Source organism: Staurois parvus, unplaced genomic scaffold (assembly GCF_062004578.1).
Source record: "Staurois parvus isolate SC_StPar_1 unplaced genomic scaffold, SC_StPar_1.0 ptg000020l, whole genome shotgun sequence".
Taxonomy (NCBI): Eukaryota; Metazoa; Chordata; class Amphibia; order Anura; family Ranidae; genus Staurois; species Staurois parvus.
In genome coordinates this window covers 3,395,172-3,419,021 of record NW_028317816.1, presented here as the reverse complement: position 1 = coordinate 3,419,021, position 23,850 = coordinate 3,395,172, and the positions used below count along the sequence as shown (strand labels likewise).

Sequence of the window (23,850 nt, the reverse complement as noted above, 5' to 3'; positions counted from 1 at the left end):
TATTTAAACATACTACAGGGTAGCATAATGCTGTCTCCCTTAAACGAAGATAGAAAATTTACATATTTTCAACACGAGGCATCATCATTATGGTTTCAGCAAACAACGATGGTTGGATTAACAGTTTCCATGTTCGTGGATTGGTCACTGCTGCCTTGTGGAATAGCTTGCGAGATCCCCTGATCTTTCCCCACTCAATTTAAACAGATTTCTGTGAATGAATGATTCAGCTATGTTGGCAGAGCCCCACACAGCCCAACCGGTTTTAAAATGTGACAGCAGTTGCGGGAAGAGAATGCTCATTGCTGGATGTAACATGTTCTGAAGGTAAACTTAGCCTTTAAAACTTTCGAGCTTTCCCATGAGACCAGCTGGTCTTTCTTACCCAGATCTGTTTTGTCCCAGATTACTTCTAGGTGTATGTCCCTAATTTTTTGTTGACTGGATCAAATTGTGGGCCTTTTTTTCCCCCTTGAATGGAATTTATTATGGTTTCACCTGCTTTTTTTTTTTTTTTTGTAAGTCTTGGTTGATTACCTTCTCGTTAGCTCAGGTATGGAATCGTTCTACTGAGTGGTGACCTTTCCATTTATATCTCAAGCATCAGGTTGAGTTTCTGTGCTTTCCCTCTATTTTTGTTAGCTGGTTCCCCTATTTGGTAGAGGGCTCAACCTCACCCACTTCAGACTCTGGCGTTGGTCTTTCAGGTGGCCCCGTGGACTGCATGAAGTCCCCAGTTCTATTTGTTGGGCCTGCTAGCTGTTTTTGCTTTGTTGAATGACCCTTATTGGACCTGATTTTGGACATCCCAACGGTATCTGAAATCACTGTAAAATCTGTTTCTTGAAGTCTGTTGAGAGACACAAGTCTCACCCCTCTCTGTTTGGCGATATCCAAACCTTCTGTAGGTGGCAGTATAAGATGACAGTATCTGAATTCCTTTGTCCTTCATTGAATGTTACCTTGAGTGAAAAATTCCTATTTTTCCACATGAAAAATATAAACATACAAACTGTAAACTCAGACTTGTACTTTAAATGTATAGTCCAAGAAGTAAAATCACAGAAAGCTAGAGGGCTTCATCTGAGCATGTCTTGAACGTTTGATGAATTTCATTTACTAGACAAGAAGGAAGAATGTTACAGTACCGCTCTACTTACTGTTATGTTTTATTGGGTGGAGAGTAAGGGAGATAAAATGCCTTTCACTGAATGAGAAAGAGATCTTAAATCTCCACTCTCCAAAAATAAATAGCTCAAAACTTTCTGAGTTACTCTACCTACTTTTCCCATTCTTTGTCCCTTAGCTATTTCTACTTTGAAATTAATTTTATTTTTGCCCTGTCTTTTCCACTTGTTTTTGGATTTTTTTTTTCGTGTGATATCGGCTGTCTTCCAGGACACTTAGTCACCTTGAAATGAACAGTTTATGTTTTCTTGACTGATAGAAAGACTTTGCTTTCAAAGCAGCCATTTGTTTGTTTCCGTTCGAATAAAAGGATGTTCATATCTTAAAAATATGTCTTGTAACTTAAAAATACTCTTTGTGATTTGACATGGAAGGTTTGGTATATGAGGCGGTCTGTTAATGCCATTGAGGTTGTCTGTAGAAAAGATTGTTTCTTGTGGTAAGTGCGTGATTCTTGTTTGTTACGTTTAATGCACTCTGTGAAAGTTTTCTTTCCTTAAAAGTATGAAGGTCTTGTAACATCAGAAGCAGCGATGTGGCTTTGTTGATGAGCAAAGTTTTATTTTTGTTGATCCTCTATTTAGCAAGGTATAAAATAGAGTGCACAGATGTCCTTCATGTAGCCAGGTAGGGCAATTTCCAAGTTTCCTTTGCAGTAGCTCTATTACCTGGATAATATTTTACAGTAATATACAGTATCTAATCAATATTTAATTTATTATTACAGCATACTTTCTTTGTATAACATCAGCAGTGTAAGAACAATACAAACAATAGATATTTTTGACAACCAAATATAAGCTTATTTGAAAAATCTCCTTTCATGTTGTGAGTGCTGCCTGTCTACTGATCATCTCTATCCACAGCTTCCTGTATGCCCTGCGTGCTTTCCAGCTTCTTGTCTGCTGTTTATTTTCGATTGCTATGGACTGCAGTGTTTCCACCTTCTGAAATGTCTTCTCTTAGCACATTTGTAGTTTAGAAGGCTCTGTGAGACATGTGACACAGTGGTTCCTACTCCCAGGGCAAAGTGAATGTGTCAGAGAATTCAAGGAAGTAAACATGTAGAGATCTTCAAAAAGTAGGTTTACAAACTTCAAGAACATTCAGAATAATAGGAGTAGTGGAAATATGATTTAAAATTCTGACTACAGATACGCTTTAAAGGACAACTCATGGGGGTCAGTTTGTCCTTTTATGTTGGTAGTCGGTGTGCCCCCTTTTCTTCTGGTGGTCAGTGTGCCTCCTTACACTGGTGATCAGCATGCCCCCTTACACTGGTGGATAGTCTGCTCCCTTACAATGATGGAGAGTAGGTCCCATTTACACTGGTAGTCTGTGTGCTCTTTTACCCTGGTGATCCATGTGCCCCCTTACACTGGTGGTTAGTGTACTCCCTTACATTCCGTGCTTTAACCCTTTCGCTGCCAGCGGGGCATTTTACATACAATCCACAGCCTTCAGCCATCGGGGTTGTGCCTAAAACTGACACAGGATCCTTCCTGTTAGGTGGAAGTGGCCGGGTGGCTGTGCTGCCCTCCCGATTGCTTCCACAGCCCCCCCCCCCCCCCCCCCCGTACAGTGGGGACTTTGTGTCCCCTATGTGATCAAAAAAAAGGTAAGTGAAACATTTTTTTTGCAAAAAATTAAGTTGCACTCAAGCACATAGCCACCCCCAAAAAAATTTAGAGGCTCCAAACCCCCACACATACGAACATAAATGCATGCATCAGGAATACCTACGTGTGAAGACATCGATTGTGATATGCATCTTACATCTTGTCGAGCACGCTGGACTGAGAGCAATAATTCTAGCACAAGCCCTCCTCTGTAACGCTAAACTGATGACCTGTAGGGGCTTTTGAAGCATCATTTATAGAAAATATAGTGTACTGAAGTTTGTCTCCATTTCACATGCGCACATAAATTTAAGGTCTGACATGTTGGATATCTATTTACTTGGTGCAACCTCTCCTTTTATGTTTTACCAAAAAATTTTTAAATTTGTTTGCCCTAAAATTCACTTTTAGTGTGTTTTTTTTTTTTTTTTACTGAAATTTAGCATTTCTTAGACCTTTGTGGTAATATCTTGTGATTTAAAAAATTGGAACTACCTCTATTTTATTCTCTATGATGTCTATTTTCAGAAAATATATAATGTTTGGGGGTTTTGTGTAATCTTCAGACCTAAAATTATTTTTTAAACGTGTGCAAAAATGCAAAAACAGCCCTGGCAGAGAAAGGGTTAATGTACAAGAGGAAAGATTGGCGGGTTTAATTCATGGGTCTGCAATGGTGAAGTGGTTTAGTTTAGGAAACTTTGGGGATCAGAGTTTTTAGTTTGAATGGCTTTAGTGTGGGGGGCTTAAAGGATCAGAGACATGAGGGTGGCTCTGGTCCTCTTCCTCCTCCTCTGTGCTTATCAATGGAGGAAGACTGAGGAGCCTGTTTACGGGAGGAGGAGGATGACTAGAGCTGTGTGTTGCATTACTGGGTGTTTCTTGAGTTGGTTACTTTAAAGGAGTGAGTTCAGTCCTCCACTAAAGTTCATCCTGGCTGTTTAAAGGGACCCTGCCATTTTGACCTTTTATAATTTTTAAGGATCAACTTGGAAGGTGAGAGTTTGTCCACAAGAGTTAGCAGTTGTAGAATGAACACGTTTACACCTATATTTCTATTTATTCATTTCGGATGGTCACGATTTGAAGAAGATTGGTTGAAAGGGCTTATGTTCTATTACTTCATTTCTTCGATTATTTGCACTGGATTTAGGAGTTAGTTTATTGTATATAATATGCTTCCACTACCCACATACCAGTGATTTGGTCATGGCAGGCCTCCTTTGATCTTCATTAGCACTAGCTGCTGGGGTTTATGTGTATGGAAGGACCTTCCTCAGTTGGGCCTAGCTGTTCTCTACTACTTGGTAAAGCAATATCTTCTTGAAGACACACAGAGGGCAGCCTTGCTGCAAGGGTGACTTCAGTCCATATTCTCTTGCTGGTTCTGGGGGCATTTACACATTACCCATAGAAGGAGCCAGTGCCTATAATTTAGAACCTGGATCCCTTCTAACAATAGGGTGTCTTCATCTGAATCCTCTTCACCTCTGTCAGGCAAGGCAGAGCTCACCTCTATATCCACTTTGGATGTTTTATCTGTCTGTGCCTATTCATTTCTGTGCTCAGGCAATCAGCTTGCAGAGGTTCTAAGCATGCTCCTGCACCATCCCTGGCATAGTTTAACAGCTCTGCTGTCTTTTACCACCATACATGCTGCAGTAATCCACATTAACAGACATGCTACCAAGCAGGTTGATTTGTTTTCAGTTTTGAAGATTACTGATCACTGACAGGCATGATTTAACTGGAATCACTTTGTGCCCTCTGTTGGCTGTGAGTTTGATTTATGAATCACTTTGAGTTAAAGGATAACTCCATTTTCATAGGAAACAAAATACAGCATATACAATTGCTACTCAAGCTATATTGTAGTTGAGTGTTTGTTAAAATGACCTTTCTTTTTCAGTCTGCAGAATTGTAATTTTTTGTAAAATCCTATGCAAGCTGGAGGTGTACTGAATATCCCCAGAAATGTTATTTCTTGATTGTGTGATTGACTTAGTTTTCCCTGAAATCTGCACACAGAAACAAGTCAAATTGTAGGCATCCTCTGCAACAAAATGTCATTTTTGGCGAGATACCCCCAAAGGGTTATTCACTTCTAGAAGGTTGCAGACCCTTCATTTTCTTCACGGGAACACCGTAAGTGCATCAGCTAATTAATAATGAGTCACTCATTCAATCAAATTCAGTCAATCAAAACTGTGTATAACTAATATTAAAATAGAGCTCACCAACAGAGCTATCTTGCTCACTATTTTGTAGCTCTACACTGCCTTATCACTAAACTAATAGTCAAATTATGTAATATTTACTCTATTTAGAGCTTATACACTTTACGCTAGCAGCACCGCATAGCTGCACCTTTACTTACTGTATTCATACTTGTGGGTGCCTGAATGCAGCTCCATGGGCTCCTGGACAGTAAAAAATGCCAGTTTGTTTACACTGCACAGGCGAATGCGCCCATGTGCATGAACCTTTAGTCACAGGCATCGGAGCAAAGCTCTGGTAGCAGGGCACATGGAAAATCCAACACAACAAACCCTTTACTCCTGCGCTAGGAAAGGACTCAGTAGACCCAATAGGAATGTGCTGGAATTTTCTGGAGTATGCACTGCTTGCTGCCCTCAACAGACCGGGGTGGTCCAAATACACTGGATACAAATGGAGAAACAGAAAAAGGACGCACCGACCTAGTGCATTATCGTTTAAAATAATTTATTGAAGAAACAAAATAGGTATCATACTCACAATGGACATAATAACACAGGTATGTCAAACTGAACAAGATGTATGATCCAAACAACATCTGAGTCCATACGATGGAACCCTGGATGACCAACTGGCTAACACGTTTCGATGACACAACCTCCTGTCCTCGAAACGCGTTAGCCAGTTGGTCATCCAGGGTTCCATCGTATGGACTCAGATGTTGTTTGGATCATACATCTTGTTCAGGTTGACATGCCTGTGTTATTATTTGAGTATTATTTGTGAGTATGATACCTATTTTGTTTCTTCAATAAATTATTTTAAACGATAATGCACTAGGTCGGTGGGCCCTTTTTCTGTTTCTCCATTTGTAAGCAGGGCACATGGGCCTGCCAAAGGTAGAGATTTGTGCTCAGGCAGAACCACCAACCGGCTGGCTGTACTTTAAAATTAGCTTTTGACAGTACCCAAGAGTCAAAGCTGCTGGTAGCAATGTATAAATTAGAAAGTTTTGCTTATATAATTAATGATAGGGCAGAGGCAGGCTGTACAAATAGCTTTTGGGCTGGCGACATCTGGAATAATATTGTTTTTCTCTATTTTTTATTTTTTCTTTGCTGTGTCTTAGCTGAGCCTGGATAGAGAGATATTAACTCACTCTATTTATCCTGGTGAGGTTTATCACAATTTTACAGATTTTACCAACACAAGAAGAGGGGAAATGGGGATAGTTTTTCTGTCCTCTTATGTCTCTTTGACAGGAATAGAAGAGAAATCTCCCCAGTGGGACAAGGACAGACAAGCCGAAGACCCTGAAGGGGGCTTTAGCCATTCTCCACTCTGTCCAAAACTGAAAAAAGTTTTGGCTTTAGATGTACTGTAAGCATTATTGTATTTCCAAGGTCTGAGCTCAAGTAAGTATTTTGATCCTATCTTAAAAAAAAATTATTATTATTAATAATAATATTAATGCATCTGCTCAAGACAGTTACATTCTATATTGATGATAACATAAAAGAGTACAATACCATATAAAGACCATCAGTTGTGCAGTTCATGATAGAAGCAGGTTCTCTAAAGTAGATGCAGATTCTTACAAGCACAAGATATTTATACAGTGATTCAAAGGAATTCTATGGTCACAGCACACACTTTAACATCAGCATTGTAATAGCAATGTTAACTATAGTTATACTTGACAATCCAATATAAGCTTGCTTAAAAAAATCTTCTTTCATGTGAGTGCTGCCTGTCTGCCAGCCATCTCTTCCCACAACTTCTTGGATTTCCTGCATGCTTTGCAGCTTCTCCTCTGCTATTTTCTTTCATCTTTTAAGGACTAGATGTCCCATGATACATTGCTGCTTGCAAACAGAGATTCCTGTACTTATTCCACCTCCGGAAACCTCTCCTCTCATCAGCCTTTTGTATCTCAGAAGGCAGGTTCTGTGAAATGTGTGACACAGCTGTCGCAGGACATAGTTAACACTGTATGTAGATTCTTCACAAAGTTTACAAACTTCAAGATTGTTCAGTTTAATAGGAGTAGGCTGGAAATAACTGAAAACCAATGTGAAAATGAATATAGGATTTTACATTTTGACCACAGAAACGGTGCAAACATAAATGCAATAGTAACATATTATAGCAAATAATATTTTGTATATTAAAATGCTCATACAGCTGGGATTCTCTGCACTGGTATTATGTACATATCATTTTTAAAGCAAAAACAAAAGGTTTTTTTTTTGTTTGTTTTTTTAGAAATCTGCCACAGAGTGATTAGAAAGGCTTGTTCCCTGTCAGAACGCAAGCAAAGCTCATGTTCCATGATGACTAGAGAGCAGTAGGTCTGACTCAGCAGGGTGTGTATATCCGAGCCCGACTGGGAGGTCACTGCGTTCACCCAGACCAAGGGTGCTTCTCTGCAGCATGCTGGCCGGGGAAAGGCTTTTCTGTTCAGATTGTGACTGCTTTTTTCAGAACACAAACTATTTGCTATAAGGCTTTGCACACTTTTGTTCTAATGCACGTGGAATGTATTAGCTGATTTAAGTTGTACAGTACATGACCAATTTTAATTGAAGAGGATTTTTTGAACAGCTTATGCTACTTAAGTGCACCTTGTGCATAGTACATCAGTTTGTAATATAAATGGAAGCTTATATTTAATAAATAGCAACAATGTTAATGGAATACTAAGAAATGCAGTACACTTTGTAGATGTAAACTGAATCTTGCCAACGGCAAAAAGTCCTGCTACACTTCTCTCTGCTACACGCACTAAATTTTTCAGCATCCTTCCATTGTTGCAAAACGTCTTAGTACAGGCACATAACAGCTTTTACCATAACATCTTTATTTATTTCACATTTTATCACTCTTTATACAATACATTCTTTCATTTTCTAGTATTCACATAGGGTCACTAGCAGTGTTTTGTTTGAAATGTAGATAATGACACGTGGATTTGGACCCGAGACCTCAGTGCTATATCACATCAGTCTACTACATAATGCACTGTGTACCCTTACAAATGGGAAAAAACCTGATGCACACATCCGTTGTGGTCCATGACTTGTATCAGCCAATTAGAAATCAGCTTTCATTAGTCCCATACAGGTACAGTTGTCGGGGAATTATTTGTTCTTATTACAGTGTTACGTGTTTAGCTAAAGAATGGGTATGGGTGCCACTTTTTCCTTCATACACCAGATATGTTTTGCAACTCAAGCCTAAAGTGCCTAACATCTTTCTGGTCAATCTAGGTATAGGATGTTTAAGTGCTGCCTTGATAAAAATATTAAAACTGAACTCCAGACAAGCAGCTAAAAACACCCAAAATTAATACATGGGAACTACTTATCTTAGATTAGGTATTTCAAAGGGAAGTGTGGGAACTCAAGTTAACAAACATGTATACTTACCTAGATGACAGCATTGATATGATGCTGCAACTGTCACCCGCTGGCTCTACACAGAGAAAATGAGCAATCAAAAACTGCTGATCGCTCAGTTCTCGGGTCCTCTCTGAGCATAAGCGTTAACTGTGTGTCACAGCTCTGCCCCTCCAGTGCTCACTGCAGCACTGGGTTGTGGAGGGGGCAAGAATGGCTGGCTTAAACTCTCAGCGGCTTGCTGAGAGGTTGAGCCAGCTGCCACTCGGGCATCTGCGTGGATCTTGATATTATTGTCTGGATCCCTGCAGAGCCTGGACTGGCTCTGTGATGTCAGCTGACAGCGGACTTTATCCCACTGTCAGCTGAATCTGGGTCACAGAAGTGCTACTAAGCTCACTCCTGTGACCTACAGGAGAAGTATGGCCAAAAATGCATTGGCCAAACTTCTCCTTTATTGTGATCCAGGCAACCCTACCAGGCAGCACAGTCAGATTTTCAACCCCTCTGTAGCAGCAGCACAAATTTGTCAAGAACACCAAGTGATAACACACTCCATACTACTGATTGGACAATGAAAGAGCAAAAGTACAGCTGTGCTGAAAAGTATGCATTGAAAATATGACTGATCTAGCCAAAATAAAATGTATTTTATTTAAGGATAGTGATTATATGAAGCCATTTATTATCACATACTCGTTTGCTTCCTTTTTAAATCATAATGATTACAAAAATCACTGAAATGGCCATGATCAAAAGTTTAGGGGACGCACGTGGGTCAAAATGTCAAATAAATATTAATTACCCATATCTGTGGCTTTTTAAATTACAATTAGCATCTGTGTATAAATAGTCAATGAGTTTGTTATCGCTAATGTGATGCACTGAGCAGGCTAGATACTGAGCCATGGTGAGTAGAAAATAACTGTCAAAAGACCTGCGTATCAAGGTAATGGAACTTTGATAAATGGAAAATTATATAAAAAGATATCCAAAGGCTTGAATGTGCCAGTCAGCACTGTTCAGTCACTTATTAAGAAGTGGCAAATTCAGGGATCTCTTAATGCCAAGCCACGGACCAATAAAGATTGTAGCCACAACTGCCAGAAACATTGTTCGGGATACAGAGAAAAACCCACAGGTAACCTTAGGAGAAATACAGGCTGCTCTGGAAAAAGACGGTGTGGTTGTTTTAATGAGCTCAATATGACTCGTTCAAGTATTGCTGTATTGTGCTCCTTGAAACAGCCATACCGTCTTTTTACAGAGCAGCATACAGATACAGTGATGACTGCATTTGTTTCCTTTTTTAGGCTTTCTTTCCTTTTTTTAGGCTTTCTTTCCTTTATTCTCATCTGGTGATCCTGCCAGCAAGTTTGTTGTTTTTGAAAAGCACAAGCTCTCCAGCAGAATGCATCAGTTTACATGGATGATACAAACCACTTAACACTGGTGGGGTGATTAAAATTCTCAGTGTTTATTTATTCATGCAAAAACTTTATACCAAATGGACAAAAACAGATTGCTGTAACTGATGATAAAGTTTGGTTTCAATTTGTTAGTGTATTTAAATCTAATATGTTACCACTCCCTGCCTAGACTGATAATGCTGCTGTGCCTCCTGTGCTCCTTTATTGAGAGTTGTCTCACTAATACAGGAGGTGTGTTACTGGCCTGATCACCAAGTGAAAATGGGACAAAAACCAAAGAAAAGAGAACTAATGCAGGGACCGCATCTAATGATCGATAATCTTCAATATAATAATTTTTTTTGTTTTGGCTTTTAATTCCACTTTAATATTTTCATAAAGTTTAACTTTAAAGAGGCTCATAAATACCAGTTAGTGGACAAATAAAGCTTATTTTATGGCTAATCACCCTGTACAGAAAATGCCTACAGGTAATTCTGTGGCGTGTTGATGTGTGCGTCAGTATTGAACGGTCAGGTAGAGGCATTGATACCACTTTATCTGTCAGTGTATAGGGTCTTCATAGTTTGTTAGAAGTAATGGGCAAAATGCCATAGCCTATAGTAGCCAAGCAACAATCTTTCACAGATTTCACTGCAGTAAACTAACTTATGATTGGTTGCTATAGTTTGCCTGGTATTACAGCTAATCTACTGGGGGGGGACCTCTCTGGCAGTGCACGCTATGCTGAGCGTGTGCTGAAGGGCTACGGTTTCAGTCTGTCTTATCAATGTGGACATTTGAACTGTGGGAGGGGAGGATGGGATCGGGCAGCCTTTTTGCACGGTACGGGGGGTTGGCTCCTTGGGTTCCACGGTGAGTGTGGCGGGAATTTGCTGCTTGGGTTCCACGGTGAATGTGGCGGGAAGTTGCTGCTTGTGCTGACTAATTTTGCTTTTGTGGGTTTGGTGATATTTTAAGCTTTGGCTATAGGGCCTGGAGGCTGATTGGTTTCTATGTAGAGCTGCACGGAATTTTGCACTCTGTAGCTTTAGTGAATAACCCTCAGTCTTTTCTGTCTGCAATGTATTTGTTAAATAAAAAAAAAAAGCACATTCGGAACATAAAAAAAATTTGGACCTAAATATGATTGTAAAAGCTGGTATTGTTCCTTTGTAAATGGTTGACTGTATTCTAGTTTTACTATTATTTTTTGTGAGATGACTAGCAAAAAGTAATACACCAGACAAATAAAATGACAAACAAAATAAATAAAAACAAAGCTAATCTATGGGAAAAAAGGCTTTTTCCACTACCGTTACCTCCATCCCCTCTCTAACTAATTGCTGATTTATACATTTAAAAAGTTTCCCAACAACCCATTTTACTTAAATCCGTGGTCTTTTTACAATATGGCAGTAGGAAGTCATCACTGACCTTCCTGCCTGCATGTACTGTACAATGTGTGGCAGTTTAATTTCAGAATGCCCGCGGCATAGCACTATACTGGTAAATCACACAGCCATTCGCACACAAGTGTGTTCTGACATGTTCTAACTTGCATTCACCAGGGTTGCAGACCAGTTGACTCAGTTTTTACAGAGTAGCAGAAAAAATAACCCCTGTTGGCGGAAAATGAGTGACAAAAATCCGGAGAAGTTGATTAACATCAAATATTGCATGAAAATTAGCAGAATTGTGCGTGATTCTTTCATTTTGTTACAACAGGCTTATGGTGAACATTCCTTGACAAAATCAAGTGCTTTTGATTGGCATAGGTGAGAAGATGTCTACACTGATGCAAGAAGCGGGCAGCCAAAAATGCAAAGGATGAATGCAAATGTGTACAGGGTGTGAACCCTCATATGCTTATATCAAAGATTGAGTGTGTAAATGATGGCAGAAGAATTGCGCATGAACGGGGTAACAGTGTGGCAAATTCTAACGTAGGCAAAGATAGTGCCTCAAAGCTTGACAGAAGATTAGAAAGAACATCTTCTGCAAATTTCATTTGATCTTTTGAAGAATGCAGAGGTGTTTGATATTTATTTTACAGTTCATTCCAATAATTAAATTGTCACACTTTATACTGTGAAGTAATTCATCCTCAAAATTCCTCATAGATCACAACAGAGACTTTGAAGACTTTAACAGCTTGGAAAGCACCGACTGTGTGCTTACATTAGGATGTTTTCAGGCTGCCAAGATTCTGCTTGCATGGAAAATAAAGCAGAACGTAGATGTGATTTCATCATCTTTGTTTTGAACTTTGAAGATTAATTTTTTCATAATGCATTGAGCTACAAAGTTGAATGAGGGCCTGTTTTAAAATGCTTTTACTACTTGTCAGGAATATGGTAGTAGTTTAATGTGCATAGTTTAGGCACAGGTTCACTTTAAGGTTCTGAAACCACAGCAACCAATCAGTAATGCACATAATCAGTATTCAAATACAATAGAACAATGAAATCTGATTAATTTCAATGTAATAATGATATTTACATGTGTGCTTTATTATATCAATTCAGTAGGCTGATCATTGGCTGGAAGTAATTCTAATGTAGAGTTGTCCAGTAGAAGCTGATAGCTTGTCATGGGTAACTGCAGTTTACACATCCTTAGCTTGCATATATTATAATATTTTATAATATTTGTTTGCCTGCTGATAGCTGGCAGGAGACGATCTGAATTTAGAATCCTTTCCCTTCACAGTAGCTTAAAATATATTTTGACAGGTTTTCTTTTAATTTAAACTTTATGCTCTCCCTATGCTGGTAATATTGTCTTCAAATTAGCATTATTTTTATGTTTGTGTTTACCCACTTACCCCTCTTCTTTGAGCTGTAGAGCATCATATTTTCACCAGGCTGGCTGTCTGCCGTGGATGAATAATCGTCATGGCACCCGGTGCATTCAAGCAGGCCTGTGCTCTGGAATAGTCATACCTAGTTATGTCAGCACACCTGATGTTTTATTAACAACTATTGATTTTTTTACCCGGGGGACTTTGCTTTTTTTCTTCTTGGAAAAAAAAGGGCAACCTTGCAGGAGAAAAAGCCAATGCAAGGTATGAATTGATAATGAACAGCTTGCTCACATTTTATTTTATTATGATGATTATAATTATGTTTTATATCTTTGATTTTTTTTTTTTCATATAATAGGTATCTGACCATTTCTGCACTAAAAAGCTTTTTTCATTTCTACTGTATAAGTGCAGTGCTGTCTATTTCTAAAGGTCATTTATTTATATATGTTTGAGACACTGCTTGCAGTTTTGTAGAATTGAGCATTTCATTATAGATGGCAATGAACCATGCTTGAAACCAGTGAATTAAATATAATCTGTTAGGATCGGCAATAGGTGTTTCTAGATTTAAAGAATTTACAAATAAAGATTTTTTTTTGCAGGCTGTTGTATAGCATATAGCACATTGACTGGACTTGTAATGCATTCACATGCTGTAGATTTTTTTTTTTCATTAGACTAAAGCTTTAATTTTTCAATACAACAGCTAGAACAATACACTGAAGTCAGTTTAATTGGGACTTAAATTTACATAAACGGAGTGATTTAGCTTTAGTTGGGTTCACTTTAATTATGCAATTATGTGCAAGGAAAAATTATATTCATTTTAATACTCTTGCACATGATTGGGTATTCAGAGAACACAGATTCACCTTATTCACTAAGCTAAAGAAATTTATTTTTTAAAAGTGATTATTAATTTTGCTAAAATACGAGTGGCGTTCAAGTCAAGCCTCGCCTTTTGAGTTTATACAATAAAAGAACAAATTTGAAAAAGTGAAAACTGCATTTAGTTTTCAACATACTCCCCTGCTACATTTATACACCTATTCTAGCATTTAATTAATACCTGGAAAGCTTCGGCATAGAAAGATTTGTCATGACGCCTGAACCATCCTAGGACATTCGCGAATGATTGTGTTCACCATTCCCACAGAAAGATTTGTCTCTTGTGCAATTTCACGACGGGTTATGCATCGATTATCCAGGATCGGGTGTTCCACGCACTAAACGTTCACAGGAATGACTGCTGGGGGCTGGGAACCACCATGGCTGGGATTGTCACAGATTGACATATGGCCATCTTCAAAACATCTACACCATGCAAATGTATTACTGCGGCTGAGCGTTTCATCACTGTACTGCGTTTGAAGTCTTCTGTGGATCACTGTGGGTTTTCATGCTTTTGTTCACCACACGCTGTTCCATGCAGGCACTAACACTGTTCTCTGCCATGTTGAGTAATAGTCTCTGCTCTGGCCCGTGACATGTGCGCCACCTATCAGTAATAGTACACACTTGCTACTACTTACCGCATGTAGTACAAGCACGCTAGCATCCTGTTTTACACCTGTACAATTAAAGTCCCAGTTTGACTTTAATTACCCCTCGTAAAATCTCTTCTCCCTGAGTACACAAACCCTAATGTGTTTGAGTTGGTCATCTGAGTCAACAAGTAGAATATTATAAGTAGTACATGTCTTCTTTCTCTATAACTGATTAAAAATTAAAGTAATACTGTTCTTGTATTTCTTGCTCTCTCCTGATTGCATTTACCCAAACTGAATCCGTGGTGTCTTACTGCAAGGGACAAAATCACACACACCATGTGTGTGTGTGTGTGTGTGTATATATATATATAGATATATATATATATACATATACACAGTTGTGTTCAAAATAATAGCAGTGTGTTGAAAAAAGTGAATAAAGCTCAAAATCCTTCTAATAGCTTTTATTTCCATACACACAAATGCTTTGGGAACACTACACATTCTATTCCAAATCAAAACATTAAAAAAAATATATCAAACTTGTGTTGTTCCGCTAAAAAAAATTTGAAGAACAGTGATTAGACTGTTCAAAAAAAATAGTAGCGTTTGTATTCTTCTTTACAAACTCAAACATTCACTATATAAACTGAAAAATGTTTGAAGATTTTGCTTTCCTTTGAATCAATTAATATTTAGTTGTATAAGCACTGTTTCTGAGAACTGCTGTACATCTGTGTTGCATGGAGTCAACCAACTTCTGGCACCTGTGAACAGGTATTCCAGTCCAGGATCATTGGACTACATTCCACAGATCTTCTCTATTTCTTGATTTTGCCTCAGAAACTGCATTTTTGATGTCACCCCACACGTTTTCTATTGGATTAAGATCCGGGGATTGGGCTGGCCACTCCATAATGTCAATCTTGGTGGTCTGGAACCAAGATGTTGCACATTTACTGGTGTGTTTGGGGTCGTTGTCTTGTTGGAACACCCATTTCAAGAGTATTTCCTCTTCAGCATAAGGCAGCATGACCTCTTCAAGTATTCTGATGTATTCAAACTGATCCATGATCCCTGGTATGCGATAAATAGGCCCAACCCCGTAGTATGAGAAACATCTCCATATCATGATGCTTGCACAACCAAGCTTCACTGTCTTCACAGTGTACTGTGGCTTGAATTCAGTGTTTGGGGGTCGTCTGACAAACTGTCTCTGGCCACTAGACCCAAAAAGAACAATCTTACTTTCATCAGTCCACAAAATGTTGCACCATTTCTCTTTAGGCCAGTCCATGTGCTCTTTGGCAAAATGTAACCTCTTCAGCACGTCTTTTTTTTTCAACAGTGGGACTTTGCGGGGGCTTCTTGCAGATAGCTTGGCTTCACATAGGCGTCTTCTAATTGTAACAGTACTCACAGGTAACTTTAGACCTCCTTTGATCTTCCCGGAGCTGATTGTTGGCTGAGTCCTTGCCATTTTGGCTATTCTTCTATCATTCGAATGGTAGTTTTTTTTTGCTTTCTTCCGCGTCTTTCAGGTTTTGGTTGCCATTTTAAAGCATTTGCGATCATTTTAGCTGAGCAGCCTATCATTTTCTGCACTTCTTTATATGTTTTCCCCTCTGCAATCAACTTTTTAATCAAGGTACGCTGTTCTTCTGAACAATGTCTGGAACGACCAATTTTCCTCAGAATTTCAGAGAGAAATGCACTGTAACCAGCATGTACAACATGTGCTGCCTTCCTTCCTTAAATAAGGGCAATAATTGCCGCCTGTTTTTCAAAGAATGAATAACCTCACTAATAGAACTCCACACTGCTATTATTTTGAACACGCCCCTTTCAATTAGTGATTCAGTTACACAGAATCAGCAGCATGCATGTCATGACTGTTGGGTCTGTTGGATTTCTATTACTCTACTACACCTGCTAGTAAATTATATGCCATGTAGAAATATTTCTACCAAAAACAGTGATTGATCAGGTTAGTGATGTCTGACTGCTATTATTTTGAACACAACTGTATATATGACACTGCTAAAAAAAAATAGTATAGCATCAAGTCAATTAAACTCCTGGGATATGAATCTGGTCAGTTAAGTAGCAGAGGGGTTGTTAATCAGTTTCAGGTGCTTTTGGTGTTAAGGATATTAACAACAGGTGCACTAGATGGGCAACAATGAGAAAACCCCCAAAACAGGAATGGTTTTACAGGTGGAGGCCACTGACATTTTTTTTCACTACTCATTTCTGATTTCACTAGTTTTGCATTTGGCTTTGCATTTTGGTCAGTGTCCGTACTGGTAGCATGAGGCGATACCTGGACCCTACAGAGGTTGCACAGGCAGTCCTACTCCTCCAGGATGGCACATCAAAACGTGCCATTGCCTGAAGGTTTGATGTGTGTTCCAGCACAGTCTCAAGGGCATGGAGGAGATTCCAGGAGAAAGCAATATACTCTAGGAGAGCTGGACAGGGCTGTAGAAGTTCCTTAATCCATCAGCAGGACCAGTATCTACTCCTTTGTGCAAGGAGGAACAGGATGAGCACTGCCAGAGCCCTACAAATTTATCTCCAGTAAGCCACTGATGTGAATGTCTCTGACCAATCAGAAACAGACTTCATGAGGGTGGCTGAGGGTCCGACATCCTCACTGCCCGGCACCTTAGAGCTCGATTGGCATTTGCCATTGGACACCATAATTGGCAGGTCCGCCATCTACGCCCTGGGCTTTTCACAGATGAGAGCAGGTTCACCCTGAGCACATGTGACAGACGTGAAAGGGTCTGGAGAAGCCGTGGAGAATGTTATGCTGCCTGTAGCATCATTCAGCATGACCGTTTTGGTGGTGGGTCAGTGATGGTCTGGAGAGGTATATCCATGGAGGGATGCACAGACCTCTACAATGTAGACAATGACTGCCATTAGGTATCAGGATAAAATCCTTGGACCCATTGCCACACCCTACGCTGGTACAGTGGGTCCTGGGTTCCTCCTGGTGCACGACAATGCCTGGCTTCATGTGGAGAGAATATGCAGGCAGTTCCTGGAGGATGAAGACCCCACGCTCGTCTGACCTAAATCCAATAGAACACCTCTGTGATGATATGTTTCGGTCCATCTGATGCCACAAGGTTGCACCTCAGACTGTCTAGGAGCTCAGTGATGCCCTGGTCTAGATCTGGCAGGAAATACTCCAGGGCACCATCCGTTGTCTCATTAGGAGCATGGCCAAACCTTGTCAGGCATGCATACAAGCACGTGGGGGGGGGGGGGGGGCATTCAAACTACTACTAGAGTACCATTTTGAGTTTCTGCAATGAAATTTCAGAAACACGGACTAGCCTGCTGCATAATTTTTTCACTTTGATTTTTGGGGTGTCTTTGAATCCAGTCCTCTGTAGGTCGATAATTTTCATTTCCATCAAACGATGGGGCATCATTACATTCCTAGCACATTACCCAGTCCATATCGGAGTGTGTGTGTATGTATGTATGTATGTATATGTGTGTATATATAATAGGCGTACACACTAATTAGGAGATGAAATTATAACATTCCACAGTAGACACTGACTTTCAACATGGAATCAAACTATGCTTTAGGTTAAAGTAGAACTCCAGCCAAAATAACAAGTTTGAATGCATAGTCATTTAAATATAAAATCTGCTTTTGCACTAATATTTAGCCTTAATTCAGAGATGTCCCATGCAGTATCTTTTTATGCCACTAGATGTCTTCAGTCTTATAGCCACCATCGTTCAACCCACTTCCTCTGCGCCCAGGTCAACCTGGACGCAGCCTGTGACTGGGCAGTGAATGGAAAAAGCAGCACAGTTTTGAGCTAATTTCTCTGTCACTCTTTCAGCTCTGATCAGCATTTTTCTTGTCTACAAAAAATAAATGAGTAGCTGCTTGTGCTGCTGATTCCTCTAACACTCCAGCTCTGCTATACATTGACTACAAAAGGCTGATACCAGGTCACATTCACGTTCTTACATTGCTTGTATTTAAAAAAAGAAATTTACTGATGTGCTAATGAATAGAGCTGCATTGATATGTGTCCTTTATGCCTGGAGTTCATCTTTAAGTTTGTGTTAACAGGGATTGCAAACTTTTCAGTGCAAATAATATGAAGAATGGCAACAATTGCGGCACAGTGTGTTGTTTTTTTTTTTTTTTTGTTTTTTTTTAAGCTTAATACCCTTTCACCATGTGAAAAAAAAATTTGCAGTTTACCAATAGACGTTCAATGTTGTCTTTCCAATAGGTCTAAATTTTTCTGCGCAATTCAGCTAATAGAAGGTAACTTGCATTGTTTAGCAGTTATACTTTTAGAAGTGTTGTTCTTCTGATGCCCTCTCATATTATGTTTTTCAAACGAACTCTGCTTAATGCAGCTATACACGGATTGAAATTCAGCTGGTTTGGAACTGGCCAAATTTCGATCCCTATATGGTCAAGCTGGTTGTACAGATTGACTTGTGTACAACCAGCCTGTTGAGTTTTTTTTCCATACAATCAGTGCCGCCGGCTATAGCTGATAACATTCTGATGGCAAGAAAGGTTCCCCATTGTCAGAACACAGTAGCACAGCAGTGATTTTCCCATCCACCTTAAATGTGTGTAGGGGTCTTTTTTTTTTTTTTTTTTTTCAACCCACTGGTCGAAAAAAAGAAAATGAATAATGTATGGCCTGCCGTACTGTTTTGATTCCCACCTGTGTTTTATTCTATTAGTCTTCAATTCAAATCATAACTGCCTATGAGAACTTTACTCAAAGCATGTTTTTATCCCTCTACTCCCTTTTCAGGGCCAATTCAAACGTGTGTAGGACTACTAGGCCTGCTGAATAACAAGTCGAAATGTATTGTTTTCAGTGTTTTGCGTTGGTATGCTCTTTTTACCCATGTAACATGTGGCAACATGCTTACAAAGCATAACAGTGTGCTCTAGTATGCTATAAAGGAAAAAACTTTTATTTTGGCTCCTGCTGTAAACAAGAAAAAAAACCTACACATCAATGCGTTGAAAAAAAAGGATGTTGATGCATGTCAACTTGCGTACATTTAACGCATGTCAATACATATGTGGTTTGAATTCAGCCTCATTTTTGCTGCTTATTTAGTAAAGCACCACAAAGAGCAAAAAGTATATGCAAAGTGCACTAAAATAGATCCAAACCTAATCACTAAACTCTTATATTTGATTTGACATAACAGGTTCCATAAAGGTCCTTGTTGAGGCACTTCTTGTCATTGGGTGACTACACCCTCTCTTGCAGTTGCTTTACTTTGTTGTTACCCTGTCACATGCCCTTCCAAAGGAGACTTCCAATGAGCTGTGCAAATGCTCATTGTTCAGGCATGTTCTGCCCCACCTTCAAAAAGTCATGCAACTGTCACAGTAACAAATATATGTAGATATGAAGTAGATGCTAAGAGGCTGCAAGAGATCACCAGCACTGAGATCCAACAATGGATGGGAAAAAAAAAAGGTGAAAACAGCATTTTGTGAAAGAAAGAAACATGGCAGTAGTTTATGGTACACAGTTCTTTAAGCTAAATGTCATCGAGTTGGGGTTTAGACCTACTTAAACCCATAGAGGCAATTATAATTGCATTTGAGGTTACAAATTAGCACAAAGTAGCTTTGATCCCCTTTTTATATTATAAGATTACTGGCGTATTTTAATCATTTATGTCCTCTTTAGATTATGTTAGTGCTGGTTTGTCCCATTAGTTTTTACTGGGAGTCTATTTCTAAAACATTCATTGTACAAGTGTCACAAGCGTTCATCCAGGCTGCACAAATTTTTACAATTTTTTTTTCCTCTTAATAGTTGGAGTTCCTATGATCGTTTGCTCCAGCTAGTGCCAAGATGTGGTACTGTATATCATTTCTGAAATACCTCAGTCAGGAAATATACTGCATTTTGGCCACTAGATGGCAGTGACAGTCATAGGAAGTCATAGCAGGAGAGAAAATACTGGGAAAATGTGTGCAGCCTGGACAAATGTTGCTTGTGACATAGAAATATTACCTTCTCATCACAATAGGTTTCTTAATTACACCAAAATGTTTTGGACTTTGAAGTGTAGCTAAAGAAAAAAAACCTTTTTTAGTTTTGGACAGAGTGGTAATGGATTAGAACACCCATCGTCCTGGAACTTTTACCCATGTAATTTTTTTGCATTTTTTATTATATTTTTTATATAATATTTTTATATTAGGTTTGTAGTAATAAAAAGAGTACTAGGTACCGAGATGTTTATTGATTTAATTAGTTATGCCGTTAAATAAGTAGTTCATTTATTTATTAGTTCTCCCTGCAATTAGCCATGAGTGACTGCGTTGGTAGCAGTGCAGGATACGTTTGTCCCGACCATCGGACTTCCAGAAAATGGCCGCGATAGGTCCGCCCAGGTTCCACTGATTGACATTTGTCTCTCCTATATAATGTCCATCTGTCTTTGCGGTTTTTTTTTTCCCCCTTTTTCTCTTTTTACGGCTAACGGTTCCAGAAGATCAGCTCGGGCATGAGGAGCTGGTCTGGTTGGGCTCCTCCTCCTTCATCCCAAGACCTTTTACAGAGCGGAGATGGGTGGATTGGCGTGCCCCCGTCTTGCCTGACGAAGGGCGTGAGAGACAAATGTTACCCCCTCCCAACATCTTCCCTTTATAAAATAAGTCATATCATCCGATATCCATCCCCCTCCCCCCCTTTTTTTTCTCTCTTTATCTTTTCCTTTCTCTCACCCCCTCTCTTCTCTCTTTCTTTTTCACGCTATACTCTACCATCCCTTCACCTTTTCCTGATCTTTCACTAATAGACCCCTTTTTTTTTTTAGGGATGGTACCTCCAACAGCTCGGAATCAATATGATTATGATTGACCCAGAGCCACAACAAAAGCTGACGTACCTCAATACACTCAACCCACACTTGATTTCCAAAATCACCCATCTATCAATGATTCCATGACTCGGTTCACCACAAATTTACATTTGACACTGCTGATTCCTTCTCGTAACCCTACTCACACAGACCCTCTCTACTCCTATCTCTTATGGACTCTTATCTTCCTCTTAGTTTCCTATATTTTCCTGTGGGGTTTGCCCCTCCAGTTTACACATGTTTGTGCTACCTGTTATGTTTGATTCACCCCTACTTTATATACTAGATGTTACTAGCCATATTTGTTGATCAGATGTATCCCATGTTTATGATCATGAGCCTATCTTTCAATACTCAATAAATCTTTTTTGGAAAAAAAAGACAATAAAAAATGCATTTAATTCTACTTTAACTTAGATTTGCAATTATATTTCATGCAACTATAAAGTCTAATTTATGTATATACAGTATGATTGTGGAGTTCCTAGCATTAGGTTATTTAAAGATGACACTGAGAATTTTATAAGTCGCTGCTGCCAGGCTTACAATGTGTTGGCAGAACAGATTCCATCATTAGATATTTGCTGCCATAACACTGCAGTCACTCTGCATTTTTAATGGCTCGCCAGCAGGCAATGTTTAAACCAGTAATATGCCATTATATATCTATAGATATTATGGTAATATAGCTCACCATCCTCTATTGATGATTTAGAAGCTACATCCTTTCAATGATCTCGAGGGTGAGTGTGAAAAAAAGACAACACTAATACTATCTCCTGTACTTTTTTTTTTAGTTCCTGGCTATGGGGACTCACAATGGGAAGGTTTATTTGCTGGATATCCAAGGAAACATGACTCAGAAGTTTGATATTGTAAGTATTCCATGTGTATGTATAGATTAATATTTACGAGAATCCTCTTCCGGGTCTATAGAGCTATTTCTCCTATCCCTAGTTTTGCCTTTATTGCTGCTTGGAGCTCTAAATACATAGAAATAATCTAACTTTACTAAAAGCATTGCCTAAAATAACTCTAAACTGTTTTAATTCTGACACTATGTTAGAGTTGTATTTCTGATTGACAAAAAACTGGAAGACTCTTATATTGCTGCAAAATTCCGTAAAATATAAATTTAGTGTGAACACATGGATGTTCTACATTCATGTGAAAAATACATATTTGTTGACTTTTCTCATCATATTTGAACAGACATACAGTACGTTCGATCAAACTTGGATTAAACAGGTCCTACAAAGAAAAGTGATATACTTGAACAAATGACACATTTATTTATTACAGATACTCCTATAGCGCTGTAAATTTTACGCAGCGCTTTACATATATCTTGTACATTCACATCAGCCCCTGTCCTCAAGTAGCTTACAATCTACGGTCCCTAACTCCCATTCATGCATATGCTAGGTGCAGTTTAGACAGGAGCTAATTAACCTACCAGCCTGTTGGAGTGTGGAAGGAAACTGGAGTACCTGGGGGAAACCAACGCAAGCAAAGGGAGAACATGCAAACTCCAGGGAGGTAGTGCTGTGATTGGGATTCAAACTGATGGCCCTAGTGCTGCAAGGCGGAAGTGCTAACCACTTAATCAATGTGCTGCTCAATGCCCCCAAAAAATGACAATGTGTTTTCACTTTCATAATCTAAAATAATGAAAATGCAGATATGTCACATGGAAGAAGCAAGTTCACCACCACTTCAAATCCATGAATTTAGAATTAGATTTTTCAGATTAGGTGCCAATGATTAGAATCTTCTTGGGTAGTATACAGTTAAACCTTAGATCTCTAGTGCCCCTTGTGGTTGTTCACGTGTCTGATTTAAAAAGAGAATACACCAATTTAACCTGCATGGTGGTATGCCAGGAAAAAGCCTTTGCTGTCCAAAAAGAGCAGTTTGCCCTCATGTAGGCAAAGACCAGTCCAGGAACACTGTACTGTGGACTGATGAGTTAAGACATTTGGTTATAGTAATAGTAGACATGCTTGGCACAAACCGAAAACAGCATTTCAGGAAAAGAACCTCATACCAGTGATGAAGTACGGTGGTGGAAATGTTATGATTTGGGGTTGCTTCAGGGCCTTGGCAGCTTGCAGTCATCGAATAAGCTAAAAATTCTGCATCATATCAAAGAGTGCTTGATGTGAATGTGAGGCCATCTGTCAAAAAGTTGAAGTGGAATCGGAAATGGATCTTTCAACACAATAATGATCCAAATCACAGGAGCAAGACCAGCAAGGAATGTTGCAAACAGAATAAAGGGCTATGGTCTAGTTCAGTCAATCCCATTGAAACATTGTGGAGTATTTAAAACATACAGCTCACACAAACATCTTGCAACTGAAGGAATTGTCCAATTCTAGTTACTGAGGCTAAGCGTGCACTTACATTTGTTTACATAGACAATTCCAACTGTTGATCCTCTGCTAAATAAATGATTAGAAAGGCAAATGTTCGTTATGTCTTTTTTTCATTCTGTTTTATTCTGCCGCCACTGTTTGGATTAAGATATAATATTTACCTGCTCAAATATGATGAAAAAGTCAATAATTTCCATGACGTTTACTTACTGTTTGACATAATTGTATATCGCCATTTGCCAAATTCTAGAAACCACATTTAATACAGTTAAGAAAATGTATGCTTTGTTTATGCAGGGCAAAGCAACAGGTTTGTTTTGAAGGCCCCTTCCTAGCAGCCATACTCGCCTTTACATCATTCCCCTGTAACTTGCCAATACATCAGAGTATTCTTCTCATCTAACAACACCAATACTTTGTGACTGGTCTAGTGCTAGCGCAT

The 23,850-nt window shown here is 39.1% G+C and overlaps 1 protein-coding gene across 1 annotated transcript in view; it reads left to right on the top strand.

The window, feature by feature from the left end:
- The window catches only part of VPS41 (VPS41 subunit of HOPS complex), a 371,510-nt gene that overhangs the window by 81,031 nt on the left and 266,629 nt on the right, over window positions 1-23,850 (top strand). The window contains exon 4 of the mRNA XM_089687103.1: window positions 21,828-21,905. Coding sequence (XP_089543229.1) covers window positions 21,828-21,905 — 78 coding nt within the window. The remainder of the gene's footprint in view (window positions 1-21,827; window positions 21,906-23,850) is intronic.